The sequence below is a fragment of the Saccoglossus kowalevskii genome, chromosome 18 (genome assembly GCF_978046115.1).
Source record: "Saccoglossus kowalevskii chromosome 18, keSacKowa6.1, whole genome shotgun sequence".
NCBI classification, from domain to species: Eukaryota; Metazoa; Hemichordata; class Enteropneusta; family Harrimaniidae; genus Saccoglossus; species Saccoglossus kowalevskii.
In genome coordinates this window covers 1,387,660-1,408,826 of record NC_140658.1, presented here as the reverse complement: position 1 = coordinate 1,408,826, position 21,167 = coordinate 1,387,660, and the positions used below count along the sequence as shown (strand labels likewise).

The window sequence follows — 21,167 nt, the reverse complement described above, 5'->3', positions numbered from 1 at the left end:
CTACTATGTTTCATTTCAATATAATTTTATGACACTTCATATTTTCAGATATTTAAGGTAGAAGCCTACTCATAAATTAAAAAACCCAGAATTTATTTATTTTGCAATAAATTGTACTCCAAGACAATATAAGGATATTGACCTAAAACAAGCAGCCTATCGACTGAGATAGCTCCGCTGTTAGCAATGCACATTTCAATTACAGAACAGAAGACATCATTAGAAAATGAACAATATGTATAGTATCAAAGCAATCGGACTTACAGTTTTTAACAAGAAGTCGAAAATATCACTTTTTACCAAAAATTACAAAAATATTCACCAAAATAAATTAATTAGAGAATTGAAGATATCATCACAAAACGAACAAATCTGAGAGAGGTCCACATGTAGTACCTATATATGTAATATCAAAGCAATCGGACTTACCGTTTTCAACAAGAAGTCGAAAATATCACTTTTTACCAAAAATGACAAAAATATTCACCAAAATTAGAGAATTGAAGATATCATCACAAAATGAACAAATCTGAGAGAGGTCCACATGTAGTACCTATATATGTAATATCAAAGCAATTGGACTTGCGGTTTTTAACAAGAAGTCAAAAATATCACTTTTTACCAAAAATTACAAAAATATTCACCAAAATTAGAGAATTGAAGATATCATCACGAAATAAACAAATCTGAGAGAGGTCCACATGTAGTACCTATATATGTAGTATCAAAGCAATTGGACTTGCGGTTTTTAACAAGAAGTCGAAAATATCACTTTTTACCAAAAATTACAAAAATATTCACCAAAATTAGAGAATTGAAGATATCATCACGAAATAAACAAATCTGAGAGAGGTCCACATGTAGTACCTATATATGTAGTATCAAAGCAATTGGACTTGCGGTTTTTAACAAGAAGTCGAAAATATCACTTTTTACCAAAAATGACAAAAATATTCACCAAAATTAGAGAATTAAAGATATCATTACAAAATGAACAAATCTGAGAGAGGTCCACATGTAGTACCTACATATGTAATATCAAAGCAATTGCACTTGCGGTTTTTAACAAGAAGTCGAAAATATCAGTTTTTACCAAAAATGACAAAAATATTCACCAAAATTAGAGAATTAAAGATATCATTACAAAATGAACAAATCTGAGAGAGGTCCACATGTAGTACCTATATATGTAATATCAAAGCAATTGCACTTGCGGTTTTTAACAAGAAGTCGCAAAATATCAGTTTTTACCAAAAATGACAAAAATATTCACCAAAATTAGAGAATTGAAGATATCATCACGAAATTAACAAATCTGAGAGAGGTCCACATGTAGTACCTATATATGTAGTATCAAAGCAATTGCACTTGCGGTTTTTAACAAGAAGTCGAAAATATCACTTTTTACCAAAAATTACAAAAATATTCACCAAAATTAGAGAATTAAAGATATCAACATGAAATGAACAAACCTAAGAGAGGTCTACCCAAGGTACATATACACCAAGTATCAAAGCATTTAGGCTTGTAGTTTTCAAGAAGAAGTCGAAAAAGTAAAACATTGACACGGACGACGACGACGGACAATCACTCATATGATAAGCTCCGCTCGACAAAGTCGACAGCGGAGCTAATAAAACCAATCATTAACACTAAACAGAAACACTGTTGCATTCTTGTTGTTTTTTATTGTAATCTTATAAACTTACATTGTCTTGTTCCAATGCATCCAGTAAACTTCTTGTTTTCAGATTTATTGATGTACCCGCTGAATTCTCATACATTATTTTTAATTTAGCTTCATATACAGCTTCTAAGCCATAAAAAGGTAAAAATAATTAAAAGTTGTATATCTTTGTTGGTCCACTTTTCAGAATGCCACAAGACACTCAAACAAAGGCACATACCGTATAATACCTCATATAAGCGCCAACCTGGATTAGGTGCCAGTACAATAGAAAAGGTGATAATTGTCACACCAATTAGACACCAGTCAAAGTTGAATGTTTCTGTATGGGTAAAACCGTGAAATAGACGCCAGTGAATTCCCCATCTGGCAGACGTCTGCTTAACACTTGAGCTAATCTTTTTGTAAATGAATGAGCAGTGTTTATTTTAGAACGTGTGATTGCCTGTCTACTACACTTTGTGCGCCCTTGAAAAAATACTCCAAGGGTGAAAATCGTCCCTTTCCTCACTGCCCATTGAATTCTTTTAATGATAGTCTGTGCGTTTATTGGACTGTGAAGCGCCAACTAGCATGCTGATACAAGTAACAATCATACTTCTTCATGTATGTGTACGTAAGTTGGAATAGCTTTGAGTTTATGGAGTGCGTGTGTAGCAGGGCAACGCGTTAAGCAACTTGCTGAGGCAACAACGAATTGTCCTTTTCGTTTGTTGCGTGATTTAATTAATTATTTTGCGCGTACAATTGTTGATTATTTCAGTAGTGATTATATTAATGTTTAAAAAAAAAATTTGTTGAATTGTTATGAAATGCAAATTAGTTTCATCATAAGCGAGTGATTACATTCGCATATTAAATGCTCGATGCTGGAGAATATTCGCCATGTTTTGACCTGGAACAGAGATCTTTGACCTAATAGGTCAAATCGCTAAATAACCAATTAAATTGGTGGATGATGCTAAGTGCTCAAATTACCATAGCTCATTTAAATATGTTAATGTTATTGAACGCAACACAGGAAAGATTTGCCAATATTGTAGTACTATCCTTTGGATTGGATTAAGATGGAAAAACGGCATGATTTTTGTTTTGAAAGAAAAAATTAGTTGTTTTCAAAATATAACAGGGATAACAGCTCATTGTTGAAACAAAGCTTTCCCATTCACACTAGTAACAATAAACATCATACTCTTGAATAGGCGTCAATGGCTATGGTAAAACTTAAATTAGACTATTTTAGGTGTCCGGAATGATTTAAATGTCCGAAAAATGATGCCAAAATATTTTTAAAAAATACCTTACCGTGATTTCTTGGTTTCATTTTATTTTAAAAACCAAGCTGCCGTTTAACGGCCAAGGGTGAATTTACAGCAGAATCCGGTACATTGTATAGACCGGATTCCTCTGTAAGGTAAGGTTACCATAGTTTTAGTTCTGAGTGTGAGCAAAATGACTGACCTCAATTAAGCACTATTTGCAGCAAAGTTGCCAAAATGTGACCTCAAATTAGCGCCAGACAGAAATAAAAATGTATCAAAGTGGCTCCTATATACGATAGACACATTTCTTGTAAATATCTGTAGTTGGACTGTATCATGCAGTGACAGAATTTACATACATGTAGATGGGTGAAAAGAATATCAATGGTGTATATGTATTATACTATGAGGTTATTATGAGAATAACAATGTGTATATGTATTATACTATGAGGTTATTATGAGAATAACAATGGTGTATATGTATTATACTACAGTACTCATTCCGCCCAACCTCCCGCTTTTATCGCTTTTTTGACGACCGCTTATCACTTAATTTCCGACCGCTCGCTGCTTTCCGACCGGAAACCAACCGTTTTTTTTTCCGCTCGCTCGCGTTCGCTTTTGTTCGCTCGCTCACTCGCTTTTGTTCGCTCGCTCGCTCCTGCTATGGCTGGCTTCAGAAACATCGTTTGCTTGCCAACCGACCGCTGGAGTAACAATGATCGTACATTGTATGTATAAACTTAAGTTTTTATTCGTAATAAATTTAGGTTTTAATGACGATTCAAAACACAACGCCTATTGCTTCTCTGTGTTGGAACAAAGACGCCTTCAAATCACTTGACACATTGTAACGTTTGCTATGCAAGTCGAACTGTGACCTGTATTTACATATTTACGTCCTTGTGTGTAGTTCAACTATATAACTGGTCAATCACGATATGTATTGAGTACTAGTATTTGTGTGTTGTGTGTGTGTTTCTGTGTGTGATTTTGACTAAATTTATTCCGAACGGCACTCAAAATAATTTGACACTTTGTTATTTGCGAACGTAACTCACACTATGACCCTTACTCAATTTGCATAAGTAATACGAATGCTGTAGTTCAGAAAATCTATTGGTTAACTTTTGCTCGTGTCTGGGTGCGCAAAACAAAACTGCACATACATGTATAATTATCGCATAGCTGAATTTCTACAAATCAATTGGACTTAAACTACTAGTATAATGACTGTGACGATTAATCGCTTGTCTGAGTACATGCGGCGACGAATTATTGGATTGGCAGCAGCTGGACGAAAAATGAAAGAGATCTCGGTACAGTTAATTTGTTGAGGAAAACAAAACAAACGCAGCCAGTGATACATTTTGAAAACAAAAATACAAAATAAACGCAATCAGAGGCACCGACCACGCGCGTTGGAAATGAATAAAACGTGTTGTGACAGTCTCACCAAACTCTTTTACTTGCGCAATATAATGTTATGTTATTTCCAAAAGCACTTATATTTAATACATTGACAAAAAACACCGCAAGAAAAATGTAAATCAGGCTTGTAATTACGAGTAACTCTACTCGAACGCAATGTTGATCACTGTAAAAGTGGATAAATTCGAACCGTCATCAAATTCAAAATTCAAGCGATCTCGTTGAATGTCAAAAATAAACTCGATGTTTAGAAAGACAAAAACAACACCATATTAGAGTGCAAAAAAGTTAGCAGCAAAGAACGAGAAGTGCATGTGGGAAACTTTCAATTTTTCTAAGACGCGACAAACCCTGCTGATGACCGGAGACGTCGACGAGATGCAGGTGCGATTCCTCTTAGCAACGCGTTCTATTTATTTACAAAGCATGTGGTCGGCACCTTTGATTGCGTTTATTTTGTTCTTTTATCTATCTATCACTGGCAGCATTTGTTTTGTCGCGTTTCACAACTTAATGTCCAAGCTAACTTTGTTTTGGCTGTAAGTGAACTACGTACAGCTGATGAAAGTATTTCGCCCAGAGTTCGCAAAAAACAGAATACCCTGCAAAATTTGAATCCTTTATTTTATAACGAGACATTGGGCGTAAAAATAAAAACCATAATGGTAATTCAACAAGTTTATGTAACGTGTTAGTCCGCTTGCCAGCCGCCTTGTTAAAAAATGTGATCTCCATTGATGTCGGCTTCGACAACTTCGGACAAGTAAGACGGGCGCTGGTCGACATTACATTTGCAAGTATTGTATTTGTTTTGACAAATTGTACACTACGGTCATTCTATAACAATCGATTAGTCGTTTTTTTTCACAGTCTTACTATTCCTGCAGATATTCTTCAATTGTTATAGGTGCCACGGATTTTAACATAACTACAACTTGACCCGTGTTAAACCCAAACCATGCGTGCATGACAACCATCACCCTACACACGGTTACTCAACGAATACTGTACTCTACAGTAGACATTTTTCGCTCTCCACCAAAAATAGAATGGTTTTATTTCATATTAGTTGTGTCTGTGTCAGTGTCGTACTGTAAAGGGGGTAATTATTCACTGGGTTTTAATTTAGCTTATTTCGCTGACTGGAAAAATGCGCTAAATTAAAACACAGTGAATATGTAAAATTTAGCATAGAACACATTATCTAAATGACGAAACCGTGAATTTAAAACCCACTGAATATGCCTGAAATGGTAAATCAGTGAAATTTAAACCCAGTGAAAATTAGTCATTTTACAGTATTTGATTTCACATGTTTGGTTTGATCTTGTTTATGGTGGACATTATTACTACGCGTATGTATTATTACCAATTTTATATGGCCGTGTGATCCACCGTATTTTTTCAACAGTCGTTCTATAAATTTCTGATTGTATTTATTCTTATTTTAACATAATAAAAAACAAAAATGATACACTTGTACATGAAACAGTAGGTAATGAACTGTAAATGCGGGCGGTTGCGCTGTCAGGCGAGCGAGCGAGCAAGCGAGCGATTGCGTGAGCGGATACTTCCGGATTTGTGCGGTCGAAAAAAAAGCGGAAATTGTGCGGTCGAATTGAACAAAGCGAGCAAAAAAAAAGCGATCGAAATCCGGAAGCGGGCGGGAGGTTGGGCAAAATGAGTACTGTATGAGGTTATTATGAGAATAACAATGGTGTATATGTATTATACTATGAAGTTATTATGAGAATAACAATGTGTATATGTATTATACTATGAGGTTATTATGAGAATAACAATGGTGTATATGTATTATACTATGAAGTTATTATAAGAATAACAATGGTGTATATGTATTATACTATGAGGTTATTATGAGAATAACAATGGTGTATATGTATTACACTATGCGGTTATTATGAGAATAACAATGTGTATTTGTATTATACTATGAGGTTATTATGAGAATAACAATGGTGTATATGTATTATACTATGCGGTTATTATGAGAATAACAATGGTGTATATGTATTATACTATGAGGTTATTATGAGAATAACAACGGTGTATATGTATTATATTATGAAGTTATTATGAAAATAACAATGGTGTATATGTATTATACTATGAGGTTATTATGAGAATAACAATGGTATATATGTATTATACTATGAGGTTATTATGAGAATAACAATGGTGTATATGTATTATACTTAGAGGTTATTATGAGAATAACAATGTGTATATGTATTATACTATGAGGTTATTATGAGAATGACAATGGTGTATATGTATTATACTATAAGGTTATGAGAATAACAATGGTGTATATGTATTATACTATGAGGTTATGAGAATAACAATGGTGTATATGTATTATACTATGAGGTTATTATGAGAATAACAATGGTGTATATGTATTATACTATGAAGTTATTATGAGAATAACAATGTGTATTTGTATTACAATGTATACTATGAGGTTATTATGAGAATAACAATGGTGTATATGTATTATACTATGCGGTTATTATGAGAATAACAATGGTGTATATGTATTATACTATGAGGTTATTATGATAATAACAATGGTGTATATGTATTATACTATGAGGTTATTATGAAAATAACAATGGTGTAGATGTATTATACTATGAGGTTATTATAAGAATAACAATGGTGTATATGTATTATACTATGAGGTTATTATGAGAATAACAATGGTGTATATGTATTATACTATGAAGTTATTATGAGAATAACAATGGTGTATATGTTTTATACTATGAGGTTATTATGAGAATACAGCAAAATATATACAAAGGCAGTATGACAACCATATCAACCAATGAGTAGCGGAGAATGATGTGTTCCTCCACTGCCTGAGAGTATACTTTGCAGTATTTTAATGACAACCTTATTACTATACATTTTTTTTTCTTGCTTTTATTAATAAACAACCATTGATAATGCATAGTCCCCGTTAAGTATTAGCTGCAGTCAATGTAAATGTCCAGTACAAGTGACATATAGAAATGAAAGATCAATGTTTTTTAACACTAACACAGATACAGATTGTGTTACTGTCAGTATAGTATCTACGTGAAAACTTGACATGACAAGTAACCGCCCTATCGCCCTATTCAGTCCTGAGAAACAGTTCCGAACACGTTACAGAATGTGATTTTAAGATATTAAACAAATTGGCCGCCATTTCAACAAATTTGATCAAATCTCAAAACAAAACATGGTGTTGTGTTATCTTAAAGTATAGTACCTATGTAGAAACATTGAACTGAATCAGGCCATATCTTATGTCAGCCATCTTGAACTGAATTTCCAAAAAAAGTGATGTGCACCCATAACCCAATATGCATAAACACCATACAAAATTTGATTGAAATCACCCTGTTTAGCTCGAGAAACAGTTCTGGACACGTTTAAATATCGGAATTTAGCAAATTTGATGGACAAAATGACTGCCTGTCAGCCATATTTAATCAAATCATAACGAAAATTAGCGTGCATATGTAGGTCATCATACATTGTCTGTATGCCAAGTTTGAACAAGATTGGTCAAAGGGACAGACGGACAGACGGAACCCAAATTAATAGTCCCCGTTTTCAGACTTCGCTCAAATGGGGACTAATAAAAGAAGATAATAGCCCAAAATGGATTTGTCCTATGATTTCTATCACACTTTGATAACGCTTTTGTGAATGCAACGTTAATGTGAGGCACAATTACTAAATAATGAATACATTTAAAAGTGCTCCTGACAATGTTAATGTTGTTTTCAGTTTCAGATGTATAATATAACGTTATTCCAATCATACAGTACTTACTTTCTGGTTTTCTCAGGCTGGGTACATGGGATACAATATTACTGGCATCGTCGACTACAGACTTTGTTCGAGAGGAGTAAGAAGATGCTGATGTAAATGATGACACCAATGGCTTAGACACTACTGGTAATGCTTTAGATGATGTAGTTTCACAAGTCATGTGACTTTCTCTACTTTTCAACTTTGGTTTTGGCATCTACAAAAAGTAATAGAATGGCATTAAGTATAGCATCATGAGAAAAAAGTTGACAAAGACAAAAATTGTGTGAAACAAAAAACTGGTGATAATAATATTTAAGGTGTAATGTCAGCAAAGCTTATTAGTTGAAAGCAGAGTCACTTAAGACACAATAAATGTAGAGAATATTTAATAAAAAAACTAAGAGTAATGATAGAAAGTCTGATTTTTGTGTTCTGTTTTTTTAACTAGCCCTATGTAGCATTGTTTATTGCAGAAGAACGAACATGTTGCCTCAGAAACCTCAACAATCCGTAAGAATACTTACAATTCTCTCAGTGGTTCTAAAAAAGTTGATTAAATCTCTCATTAGGATGCCAAAGTTTTCATATGTCTGGGTGTAAGGACGAACCCAAGATGGTAGTTGTGCTTTTGTATCACTCTTAGCAAACCTACAAATTTGTTGTAAACATTGAATGTTTAAAAAATGAATATAAAAGAACACAATAAAATTTAGATTATGTTGTTTAGCAATATTGCCAATGATGTGATATGGTGCACCTGGTTGATATAGATGGTATTCAGTGACTATGGTTAGTGATGTGATATGGTGCACCTGGCTGATATACTGTGGAATACTTTATTTTCGCTGGAATTAATTTTCGCTGAAAAGGCTTTTTGGGCGTTTTGTATGGAATTTATTTTCACTGATTTTTGATGAGTTTAATGTGAAATATAGGAAAAAAGTATATTCGCTGGATTTTATTTTCACGGAAACATCCCTTCAGCGAAAATAGCGAAAATTAATTTCCAAGCGAAAATAAAGTATTCTACAGTAGATGGTATTCAGTGGCTATGGTTAGTGATGTGATATGGTGCACCTGGCTGATACAGAGTATTCAGTGGCTATGGTTAGTGATGTGATATGGTGCATCTGGCTGATATAGATGGTATTCAGTGGCTATGGTTAGTGATGTGATATGGCGCACCTGGCTGATATAGATGGTATTCAGTGGCTATGGTTAGTGATGTGATATGGTGCACCTGGCTGATATAGATGGCATTCAGTGGCTATGATTAGTGATATGATATGGTGCATCTGGCTGATATAGATGGTATTCAGTGGCTATGGTTAGTGATGTGATATGGCGCACCTGGCTGATAATAGATGGTATTCAGTGGCTATGGTTAGTGATGTGATATGGTGCACCTGGCTGATATAGATGGCATTCAGTGCCTATGATTAGTGATGTGATATGGTGCACCTGGCTGATATAGATGGCATTCAGTGGCTATGGTTAGCGAGGGGACATGGTGCACCTGGCTGATATAGATGGTATTCAGTGGCTATGATTAGTGATGTGATATGGTGCACCTGGCTGATATAGATGGCATTCAGTGGCTATGGTTAGTGATGTGATATGGTGCACCTGGCTGATATAGATGGTGTTCAGTGGCTATGGTTAGTGATGTGATATGGTGCACCTGGCCGATATAGATGGTATTCAGTGGCTATGGTTAGTGATGTGATATGGTGCACCTGGCTGATAGTAGATGGAATTCAGTGGCTATGGTTAGTGATGTGACATGGTGCACCTGGCTGATAATAGATGGTATTCAGTGGCTATGATTAGTGATGTGATATGGTGCACCTGGCTGATATAGATGGTATTCAGTGGCTATGGTTAGTGATGTGATATGGTGCACCTGGCTGACATAGATGGTATTCAGTGGCTATGGTTAGTGATGTGATATGGTACACCTGGCTGATATAGATGGTATTCAGTGGCTATGGTTAGTGATGTGATATGGTGCACCTGGCTGATATAGATGGTATTCAGTGGCTATGGTTAGTGATGTGATATGGTGCACCTGGCAGTTATAGATGGTATTCAGTGGCTATGGTTAGTGATGTGATATGGTGCACCAGGCAGATATAGATGGTATTCAGTGGCTATGGTTAGTGATGTGATATGGTGCACCTGGCTGATATAGATGGTATTCAGTGGCTATGATTAGTGATGTGATATGGTGCACCTGGCTGATATAGATGGTGTTCAGTGGCTATGGTTAGTGATGTGATATGGTGCACCTGGCCGATATAGATGGTATTCAGTGGCTATGGTTAGTGATGTGATATGGTGCACCTGGCTGATAGTAAATGGAATTCAGTGGCTATGGTTAGTGATGTGACATGGTGCACCTGGCTGATAATAGATGGTATTCAGTGGCTATGATTAGTGATGTGATATGGTGCACCTGGCTGATATAGATGGTATTCAGTGGCTATGGTTAGTGATGTGATATGGTGCACCTGGCTGACATAGATGGTATTCAGTGGCTATGGTTAGTGATGTGATATGGTACACCTGGCTGATATAGATGGTATTCAGTGGCTATGGTTAGTGATGTGATATGGTTCACCTGGCTGATATAGATGGTATTCAGTGGCTATGGTTAGTGATGTGATATGGTGCACCTGGCGGTTATAGATGGTATTCAGTGGCTATGGTTAGTGATGTGATATGGTGCACCTGGCTGATATAGATGGTATTCAGTGGCTATGATTAGTGATGTGATATGGTGCACCTGGCTGATATAGATGGTGTTCAGTGGCTATGGTTAGTGATGTGATATGGTGCACCTGGCCGATATAGATGGTATTCAGTGGCTATGGTTAGTGATGTGATATGGTGCACCTGGCTGATAGTAGATGGAATTCAGTGGCTATGGTTAGTGATGTGACATGGTGCACCTGGCTGATAATAGATGGTATTCAGTGGCTATGATTAGTGATGTGATATGGTGCACCTGGCTGATATAGATGGTATTCAGTGGCTATGGTTAGTGATGTGATATGGTGCACCTGGCTGACATAGATGGTATTCAGTGGCTATGGTTAGTGATGTGATATGGTACACCTGGCTGATATAGATGGTATTCAGTGGCTATGGTTAGTGATGTGATATGGTGCACCTGGCTGATATAGATGGTATTCAGTGGCTATGGTTAGTGATGTGATATGGTGCATCTGGCTGATATAGATGGTATTCAGTGGCTATGGTTAGTGATGTGATATGGCGCACCTGGCTGATATAGATGGTATTCAGTGGCTATGGTTAGTGATGTGATATGGTGCACCTGGCTGATATAGATGGCATTCAGTGGCTATGATTAGTGATATGATATGGTGCATCTGGCTGATATAGATGGTATTCAGTGGCTATGGTTAGTGATGTGATATGGCGCACCTGGCTGATAATAGATGGTATTCAGTGGCTATGGTTAGTGATGTGATATGGTGCACCTGGCTGATATAGATGGCATTCAGTGCCTATGATTAGTGATGTGATATGGTGCACCTGGCTGATATAGATGGCATTCAGTGGCTATGGTTAGCGAGGGGACATGGTGCACCTGGCTGATATAGATGGTATTCAGTGGCTATGATTAGTGATGTGATATGGTGCACCTGGCTGATATAGATGGCATTCAGTGGCTATGGTTAGTGATGTGATATGGTGCACCTGGCTGATATAGATGGTGTTCAGTGGCTATGGTTAGTGATGTGATATGGTGCACCTGGCCGATATAGATGGTATTCAGTGGCTATGGTTAGTGATGTGATATGGTGCACCTGGCTGATAGTAGATGGAATTCAGTGGCTATGGTTAGTGATGTGACATGGTGCACCTGGCTGATAATAGATGGTATTCAGTGGCTATGATTAGTGATGTGATATGGTGCACCTGGCTGATATAGATGGTATTCAGTGGCTATGGTTAGTGATGTGATATGGTGCACCTGGCTGACATAGATGGTATTCAGTGGCTATGGTTAGTGATGTGATATGGTACACCTGGCTGATATAGATGGTATTCAGTGGCTATGGTTAGTGATGTGATATGGTGCACCTGGCTGATATAGATGGTATTCAGTGGCTATGGTTAGTGATGTGATATGGTGCACCTGGCAGTTATAGATGGTATTCAGTGGCTATGGTTAGTGATGTGATATGGTGCACCAGGCAGATATAGATGGTATTCAGTGGCTATGGTTAGTGATGTGATATGGTGCACCTGGCTGATATAGATGGTATTCAGTGGCTATGATTAGTGATGTGATATGGTGCACCTGGCTGATATAGATGGTGTTCAGTGGCTATGGTTAGTGATGTGATATGGTGCACCTGGCCGATATAGATGGTATTCAGTGGCTATGGTTAGTGATGTGATATGGTGCACCTGGCTGATAGTAAATGGAATTCAGTGGCTATGGTTAGTGATGTGACATGGTGCACCTGGCTGATAATAGATGGTATTCAGTGGCTATGATTAGTGATGTGATATGGTGCACCTGGCTGATATAGATGGTATTCAGTGGCTATGGTTAGTGATGTGATATGGTGCACCTGGCTGACATAGATGGTATTCAGTGGCTATGGTTAGTGATGTGATATGGTACACCTGGCGGATATAGATGGTATTCAGTGGCTATGGTTAGTGATGTGATATGGTTCACCTGGCTGATATAGATGGTATTCAGTGGCTATGGTTAGTGATGTGATATGGTGCACCTGGCGGTTATAGATGGTATTCAGTGGCTATGGTTAGTGATGTGATATGGTGCACCTGGCTGATATAGATGGTATTCAGTGGCTATGATTAGTGATGTGATATGGTGCACCTGGCTGATATAGATGGTGTTCAGTGGCTATGGTTAGTGATGTGATATGGTGCACCTGGCCGATATAGATGGTATTCAGTGGCTATGGTTAGTGATGTGATATGGTGCACCTGGCTGATAGTAGATGGAATTCAGTGGCTATGGTTAGTGATGTGACATGGTGCACCTGGCTGATAATAGATGGTATTCAGTGGCTATGATTAGTGATGTGATATGGTGCACCTGGCTGATATAGATGGTATTCAGTGGCTATGGTTAGTGATGTGATATGGTGCACCTGGCTGACATAGATGGTATTCAGTGGCTATGGTTAGTGATGTGATATGGAACACCTGGCTGATATAGATGGTATTCAGTGGCTATGGTTAGTGATGTGATATGGTGCACCTGGCTGATATAGATGGTATTCAGTGGCTATGGTTAGTGATGTGATATGGTGCACCTGGCGGTTATAGATGGTATTCAGTGGCTATGGTTAGTGATGTGATATGGTGCACCAGGCAGATATAGATGGTATTCAGTGGCTATGGTTAGTGATGTGATATGGTGCACCTGGCTGATATAGATGGTATTCAGTGGCTATGGTTAGTGATGTGATATGGTGCACCTGGCTGATATAGATGGTATTCAGTGGCTATGGTTAGTGATGTGATATGGTGCACCTGGCTGATACAGAGAGTATTCAGTGGCTATGGTTAGTGATGTGATATGGTGCACCTGGCTGATATAGATGGTATTCAGTGACTATGGTTAGTGATGTGATATGGTGCACCTGGCTGATATAGATGGTATTCAGTGGCTATGGTTAGTGATGTGATATGGTGCACCTGGTTGACATAGATGGTATTCAGTGGCTATGGTTAGTGATGTGATATGGTGCCATTGGCTGATCTAGATGGTATTCAATGGCTATGGTTAGTGATGTGATATGGTGCACCTGGCTGATATAGATGGTATTCAGTGGCTATGGTTAGTGATGTGATATGGTGCACCTGACTGATATAGATGGTATTCAGTGGCTATGGTTAGTGATGTGATATGGTGCACCTGGCTGATACAGAGAGTATTCAGTGGCTATGGTTAGTGATGTGATATGGTGCACCTGGCTGATATGAATGGTATTCAGTGACTATGGTTAGTGATGTGATATGGTGCACCTGGCTGATATAGATGGTATTCAGTGGCTATGGTTAGTGATGTGATATGGTGCACCTGGTTGACATAGATGGTATTCAGTGGCTATGGTTAGTGATGTGATATGGTGCCATTGGCTGATCTAGATGGTATTCAATGGCTATGGTTAGTGATGTGATATGGTGCACCTGGCTGATATAGATGGTATTCAGTGGCTATGGTTAGTGATGTGATATGGTGCACCTGACTGATATAGATGGTATTCAGTGGCTATGGTTAGTGATGTGATATGGTGCACCTGGCTGATATAGATGGTATTCAGTGGTTATGGTTAGTGATGTGATATGGTGCACCTGGCTGATATAGATGGTATTCAGTGGCTATGATTAGTGATGTGATATGGTGTACCTGGCTGATAATAGATGGTATTCAGTGGCTATGATAAGTGATGTGATATGATGCACCTGGCTGATAATAGATGGTATTCAGTGGCTATGATTAGTGATGTGATATGGTGCACCTGGCTGATATAGATGGTGTTTAGTGGCCATGATTAGTGATGTGATATGGTGCACCTGGCTGATATAGATGGTATTCAGTGGCTATGGTTAGATATGTGATATGGTGCACCTGGCTGATAAAGATGGTATTCAGTGGCTATGATTAGTGATGTGATATGGTGCACCTGGCTGATATAGATGGTATTCAATGGTTATGGTTAGATATGTGATATGGTGCACCTGGCTGATATAGATGGTATTCAGTGGCTATGGTTAGTGATGTGATATGGTGCACCTGGCTGACATAGATGGTATTCAGTGGCTATGGTTAGTGATGTGATATGGTGCACCTGGCTGATAATAGATGGTATTCAATGGCTATGGTTAGTGATGTGATATGGTGCACCTGGCTGATAATAGATGGTATTCAATGGCTATGTTTAGTGATGTGATATGGTGCACCTGGCTGATACAGAGAGTATTCAGTGGCTATGATTAGTGATGTGATATGGTGCACCTGGCTGATATAGATGGTATTCAGTGGCTATGGTTAGTGATGTGATATGGTGCACCTGGCTGATATAGATGGTATTCAGTGGCTATGGTTAGTGATGTGATATGGTGCACCTGGCTGATAATAGATGGTATTCAATGGCTATGTTTAGTGATGTGATATGGTGCACCTGGCTGATACAGAGAGTATTCAGTGGCTATGGTTAGTGATGTGATATGGTGCATCTGGCTGATATAGATGGTATTCAGTGGCTATGGTTAGTGATGTGATATGGTGCACCTGGCTGATATAGATGGGATTCAGTGGCTATGGTTAGTGATGTGATATGGTGCACCTGGCTGATATAGATGGTATTCAGTGGCTATGGTTAGTGATGTGATATGGTGCCCCTGGCTGATCTAGATGGTATTCAATGGTTATGGTTAGCGATGTGATATGGTGCACCTGGCTGATATAGATGGTATTCAGTGGCTATGGTTAGTGATGTGATATGGTGCACCTGGCTGATATAGATGGTATTCAGTGGCTATGGTTAGTGATGTGATATGGTGCACCTGGCTGATATAGATGGTATTCAGTGGCTATGGTTAGTAATGTGATATGGTGCACCTGGCTGATATAGATGGTATTCAGTGGCTATGATTAGTGATGTGATATGGTGTACCTGGCTGATAATAGATGGTATTCAGTGGCTATGGTTAGTGATGTGATATGGTGCACCTGGCTGATATAGATGGTCAGTTGACTACAAACATTCAATACCTATTATCACACAGTATAATAGCACCATAGTCTTCTTTGTGCCTTATTACTCGACCAATAGCTTGGTTGACAGCTCTGTAGGCTTGCTGACAGTACCATTGTCTTCCACTCAAACTCTTGTGAAAAAACAACAAATTAGAATTATGTGGTCCTATGAATGTTTGCTGATTCAAATCAACTTTTAATGCATGTATTAAAAGCATTTGAACATTTCTTGCATAATGATAGGCATTGTGTAACAAGCAGCCTGTTGGCTGAGATAGCTCCGCTGTTAGCAATGCACATTACAATTAAAGAACTGAAGATATCATTAGAAAATGAATATGTATAGTATCAAAGCAATCGGATTTGCTGCTTTCAACAAAAATTTGATAATATTCATCAAAATTAGATAAATGAAGATATTATCATGAAATAAACAAATCTGAAGTTCACATGAGATAGTTTATGAGGATTTATCTTGCAAAAGGTGACAGAAGCTGAATGACACTAAAAGGGTCAAGGGTCAAATCATCATAGATGGAATTTAATTTTTTATGTGTACATTTATGTCAATCAAATCAAATTGACATTATGTTTATACAATGAAGATAAAACAATACCTCCTGAGGTGTTTTGGATTTTACTTCGTCCAGAAATTTCATTTTCAAGTTGACTTTAGCATCCATCCTGGGAGGAAAGGGCAAACCAGTGATGACCACAGCACGTCCATTGATATCAGCAAAATCTAAACCTTCAGAAACCTGGTATAAAACATATATTTATGAATTATATATCAACATTTTATAAGGTAAGGGCATACAACTTGTATATCCATGCATGTGACAATCAGACCAATAAACCTTTAATTAACCATGATACATACCTTACCTCTACAGACAGCAAAGAAGACAGTACCACTGTGACTTGTATGATTGATACATACCTTACCTCTACAGACAGCAAAGAAGACAGCACCATTGTGACTTGTATGATTGATACATACCTTACCTCTACAGACAGCAAAAAAGACAGTACCATTGTGACTTGTATGATTGATACATACCTTACCTTTACAGACAGCAAAGACAGTACCATTGTGACTTGTATGATTGATACATACCTTACCTCTACAGACAGCAAAGAAGACAGTACCACTGTGACTTGTATGATTGATACATACTATACCTTTACAGACAGCAAAGACAGTACCATTGTGACTTGTATGATTGATACATACCTTACCTTTACAGACAGCAAAGACAGTACCACTGTGACTTGTATGATTGATACATACCTTACCTTTACAGACAGCAAAGACAGTACCATTGTGACTTGTATGATTGATACATACCTTACCTTTACAGACAGCAAAGACAGTACCATTGTGACTTGTATGATTGATACATACCTTACCTTTACAGACAGCAAAGACAGTACCATTGTGACTTGTATGATTGATACATACCTTACCTTTACAGACAGCAAAGACAGTACCATTGTGACTTGTATGATTGATACATACCTTACCTTTACAGACAGCAAAGACAGTACCACTGTGACTTGTATGATTGATACATACCTTACCTTTACAGACAGCAAAGAAGACAGTACCACTGTGACTTGTATGATTGATACATACTATACCTTTACAGACAGCAAAGACAGTACCACTGTGACTTGTATGATTGATACATACCTTACCTTTACAGACAGCAAAGACAGTACCATTGTGACTTGTATGATTGATACATACCTTACCTCTACAGACAGCAAAGAAGACAGTACCACTGTGACTTGTATGATTGATACATACCTTACCTTTACAGACAGCAAAGAAAACAGTACCATTGTGACTTGTATGATTGATACATACCTTACCTCTACAGACAGCAAACAAGACAGCACCATTGTGACTTGTATGATTGATACATACCTTACCTTTACAGACAGCAAAGAAAAAAGTACCATTGTGACTTGTATGATTGATACATACCTTACCTCTACAGACAGCAAACAAGACAGCACCATTGTGACTTGTATGATTGATACATACCTTACCTCTACAGACAGCAAAGAAGACAGTACCATTGTGACTTGTATGATTGATACATACCTTACCTCTACAGACAGCAAAGAAGACAGTACCATTGTGACTTGTATGATTGATACATACCTTACCTCTACAGACAGCAAACAAGACAGCACCATTGTGACTTGTATGATTGATACATACCTTACCTTTACAGACAGCAAAGAAGACAGTACCATTGTGACTTGTACCATTGATACATACCTTACCTCTACAGACAGCAAAGAAGACAGTACCATTGTGACTTGTATGATTGATACATACCTTACCTCTACAGACAGCAAAGAAGACAGTACCATTGTGACTTGTATGATTGATACATACCTTACCTCTACAGACAGCAAACAAGACAGCACCATTGTGACTTGTATGATTGATACATACCTTACCTCTACAGACAGCAAAGAAGACAGTACCATTGTGACTTGTATGATTGATACATACCTTACCTCTACAGACAGCAAAGAAGACAGTACCATTGTGACTTGCATGATTGATACATACCTTACCTTTACAGACAGCAAAGAAGACAGTACCACTGTGACTTGTATGATTGATACATACCTTACCTCTACAGACAGCAAAGAAGACAGTACCACTGTGACTTGTATGATTGATACATGCCTTACCTTTACAGACAGCAAAGACAGTACCATTGTGACTTGTATGATTGATACATACCTTACCTTTACAGACAGCAAAGACAGTACCATTGTGACTTGTATGATTGATACATACCTTACCTTTACAGACAGCAAAGAAGACAGTACCACTGTGACTTGTATGATTGATACATACCTTACCTCTACAGACAGCAAAGAAGACGGTACCATTGTGACTTGTATGATTGATACATACCTTACCTTTACAGACAGCAAAGACAATACCATTGTGACTTGTATGATTGATACATACCTTACCTCTACAGACAGCAAAGAAGACAGTACCATTGTGACTTGTATCATTGATACATACCTTACCTTTACAGACAGCAAAGAAGACAGTACCACTGTGACTTGTATGATTGATACATACCTTACCTTTACAGACAGCAAAGACAGTACCATTGTGACTTGTATGATTGATACATACCTTACCTCTACAGACAGCAAAGAAGACAGTACCACTGTGACTTGTATGATTGATACATACCTTACCTTTACAGACAGCAAAGAAGACAGTACCACTGTGACTTGTATGATTGATACATACCTTACCTCTACAGACAGCAAAGAAGACAGTACCACTGTGACTTGTATGATTGATACATACCTTACCTCTACAGACAGCAAAGAAGACAGTACCATTGTGACTTGTATGATTGATACATACCTTACCTCTACAGACAGCAAAGAAGACAGTACCACTGTGACTTGTATGATTGATACATACCTTACCTCTACAGACAGCAAAGAAGACAGTACCATTGTGACTTGTATGATTGATACATACCTTACCTCTACAGACAGCAAAGAAGACAGTACCACTGTGACTTGTATGATTGATACATACCTTACCTTTACAGACAGCAAAGACAGTACCATTGTGACTTGTATGATTGATACATACCTTACCTCTACAGACAGCAAAGAAGACAGTACCATTGTGACTTGTATGATTGATACATACCTTACCTTTACAGACAGCAAAAACAGTACCATTGTGACTTGTATGATTGATACACACCTTACCTCTACAGACAGCAAAGAAGACGGTACCATTGTGACTTGTATGATTGATACATACCTTACCTTTACAGACAGCAAAGACAGTACCATTGTGACTTGTATGATTGATACATACCTTACCTCTACAGACAGCAAAGAAGACAGTACCACTGTGACTTGTATGATTGATACATACCTTACCTCTACAGACAGCAAAGAAGACGGTACCATTGTGACTTGTATGATTGATACATACCTTACCTTTACAGACAGCAAAGACAGTACCATTGTGACTTGTATGATTGATACATACCTTACCTCTACAGACAGCAAAGACGACAGTACCATTGTGACTTGTACCATTGATACATACCTTACCTTTACAGACAGCAAAGAAGACAGTACCACTGTGACTTGTATGATTGATACATACCTTACCTCTACAGACAGCAAAGAAGACAGTACCATTGTGACTTGTATGATTGATACATACCTTACCTTTACAGACAGCAAAGACAGTACCATTGTGACTTGTATGATTGATACATACCTTACCTTTACAGACAGCAAAGAAGACAGTACCACTGTGACTTGTATGATTGATACATACCTTACCTCTACAGACAGCAAAGAAGACGGTACCATTGTGACTTGTATGATTGATACATACCTTACCTTTACAGACAGCAAAGACAGTACCATTGTGACTTGTATGATTGATACATACCTTACCTCTACAGACAGCAAAGAAGACAGTACCACTGTGACTTGTATGATTGATACATACCTTACCTCTACAGACAGCAAAGAAGACGGTACCATTGTGACTTGTATGATTGATACATACCTTACCTTTACAGACAGCAAAGACAGTACCATTGTGACTTGTATGATTGATACATACCTTACCTCTACAGACAGCAAAGAAGACAGTACCACTGTGACTTGTATGATTGATACATACCTTACCTCTACAGACAGCAAAGAAGACAGTACCATTGTGACTTGTATGATTGATACATACCTTACCTCTACAGACAGCAAAGAAGACAGTACCATTGTGACTTGTATGATTGATACATACCTTACCTCTACAGACAGCAAAGAAGACAGTACCATTGTGACTTGTATGATTGATACATACAGTACAGTTCTCGCGGAAGCTTTGGCTTCACTTCAGCGTCAGCTTCGCTTCAGCATCGCATCGTTATGGCATTGTTATGGCTTCATCGTCGCATCAATGTCGCGACATTAAAAAGTTAGGCGATTATCGCTTCGCTTCATTGTGGCCTCATTATGGCGACAATGTGGCATCAGCATCGCTTCATCAAACAAAGAAGTACTGTACTCATTTCCCCCAAACCTCTTGACCGCTTCCGCTTTTGACCGGTCAATTTCCGTTTTATTTTCGACCGTGCAAAAAT

The 21,167-nt window shown here is 37.8% G+C and overlaps 1 protein-coding gene across 1 annotated transcript in view; it reads right to left on the bottom strand.

The window, feature by feature from the left end:
* LOC144355686 (regulator of telomere elongation helicase 1-like) overlaps positions 1-21,167 on the bottom strand; it is a 161,618-nt gene that overhangs the window by 54,120 nt on the left and 86,331 nt on the right. Inside the window, exons 22-26 of the mRNA XM_085493295.1 lie at positions 16,608-16,748; positions 16,006-16,121; positions 8,738-8,861; positions 8,232-8,427; positions 1,710-1,813 (exon numbers count right to left, since the gene is read on the bottom strand). Coding sequence (XP_085349421.1) covers positions 1,710-1,813; positions 8,232-8,427; positions 8,738-8,861; positions 16,006-16,121; positions 16,608-16,748 — 681 coding nt within the window. The remainder of the gene's footprint in view (positions 1-1,709; positions 1,814-8,231; positions 8,428-8,737; positions 8,862-16,005; positions 16,122-16,607; positions 16,749-21,167) is intronic.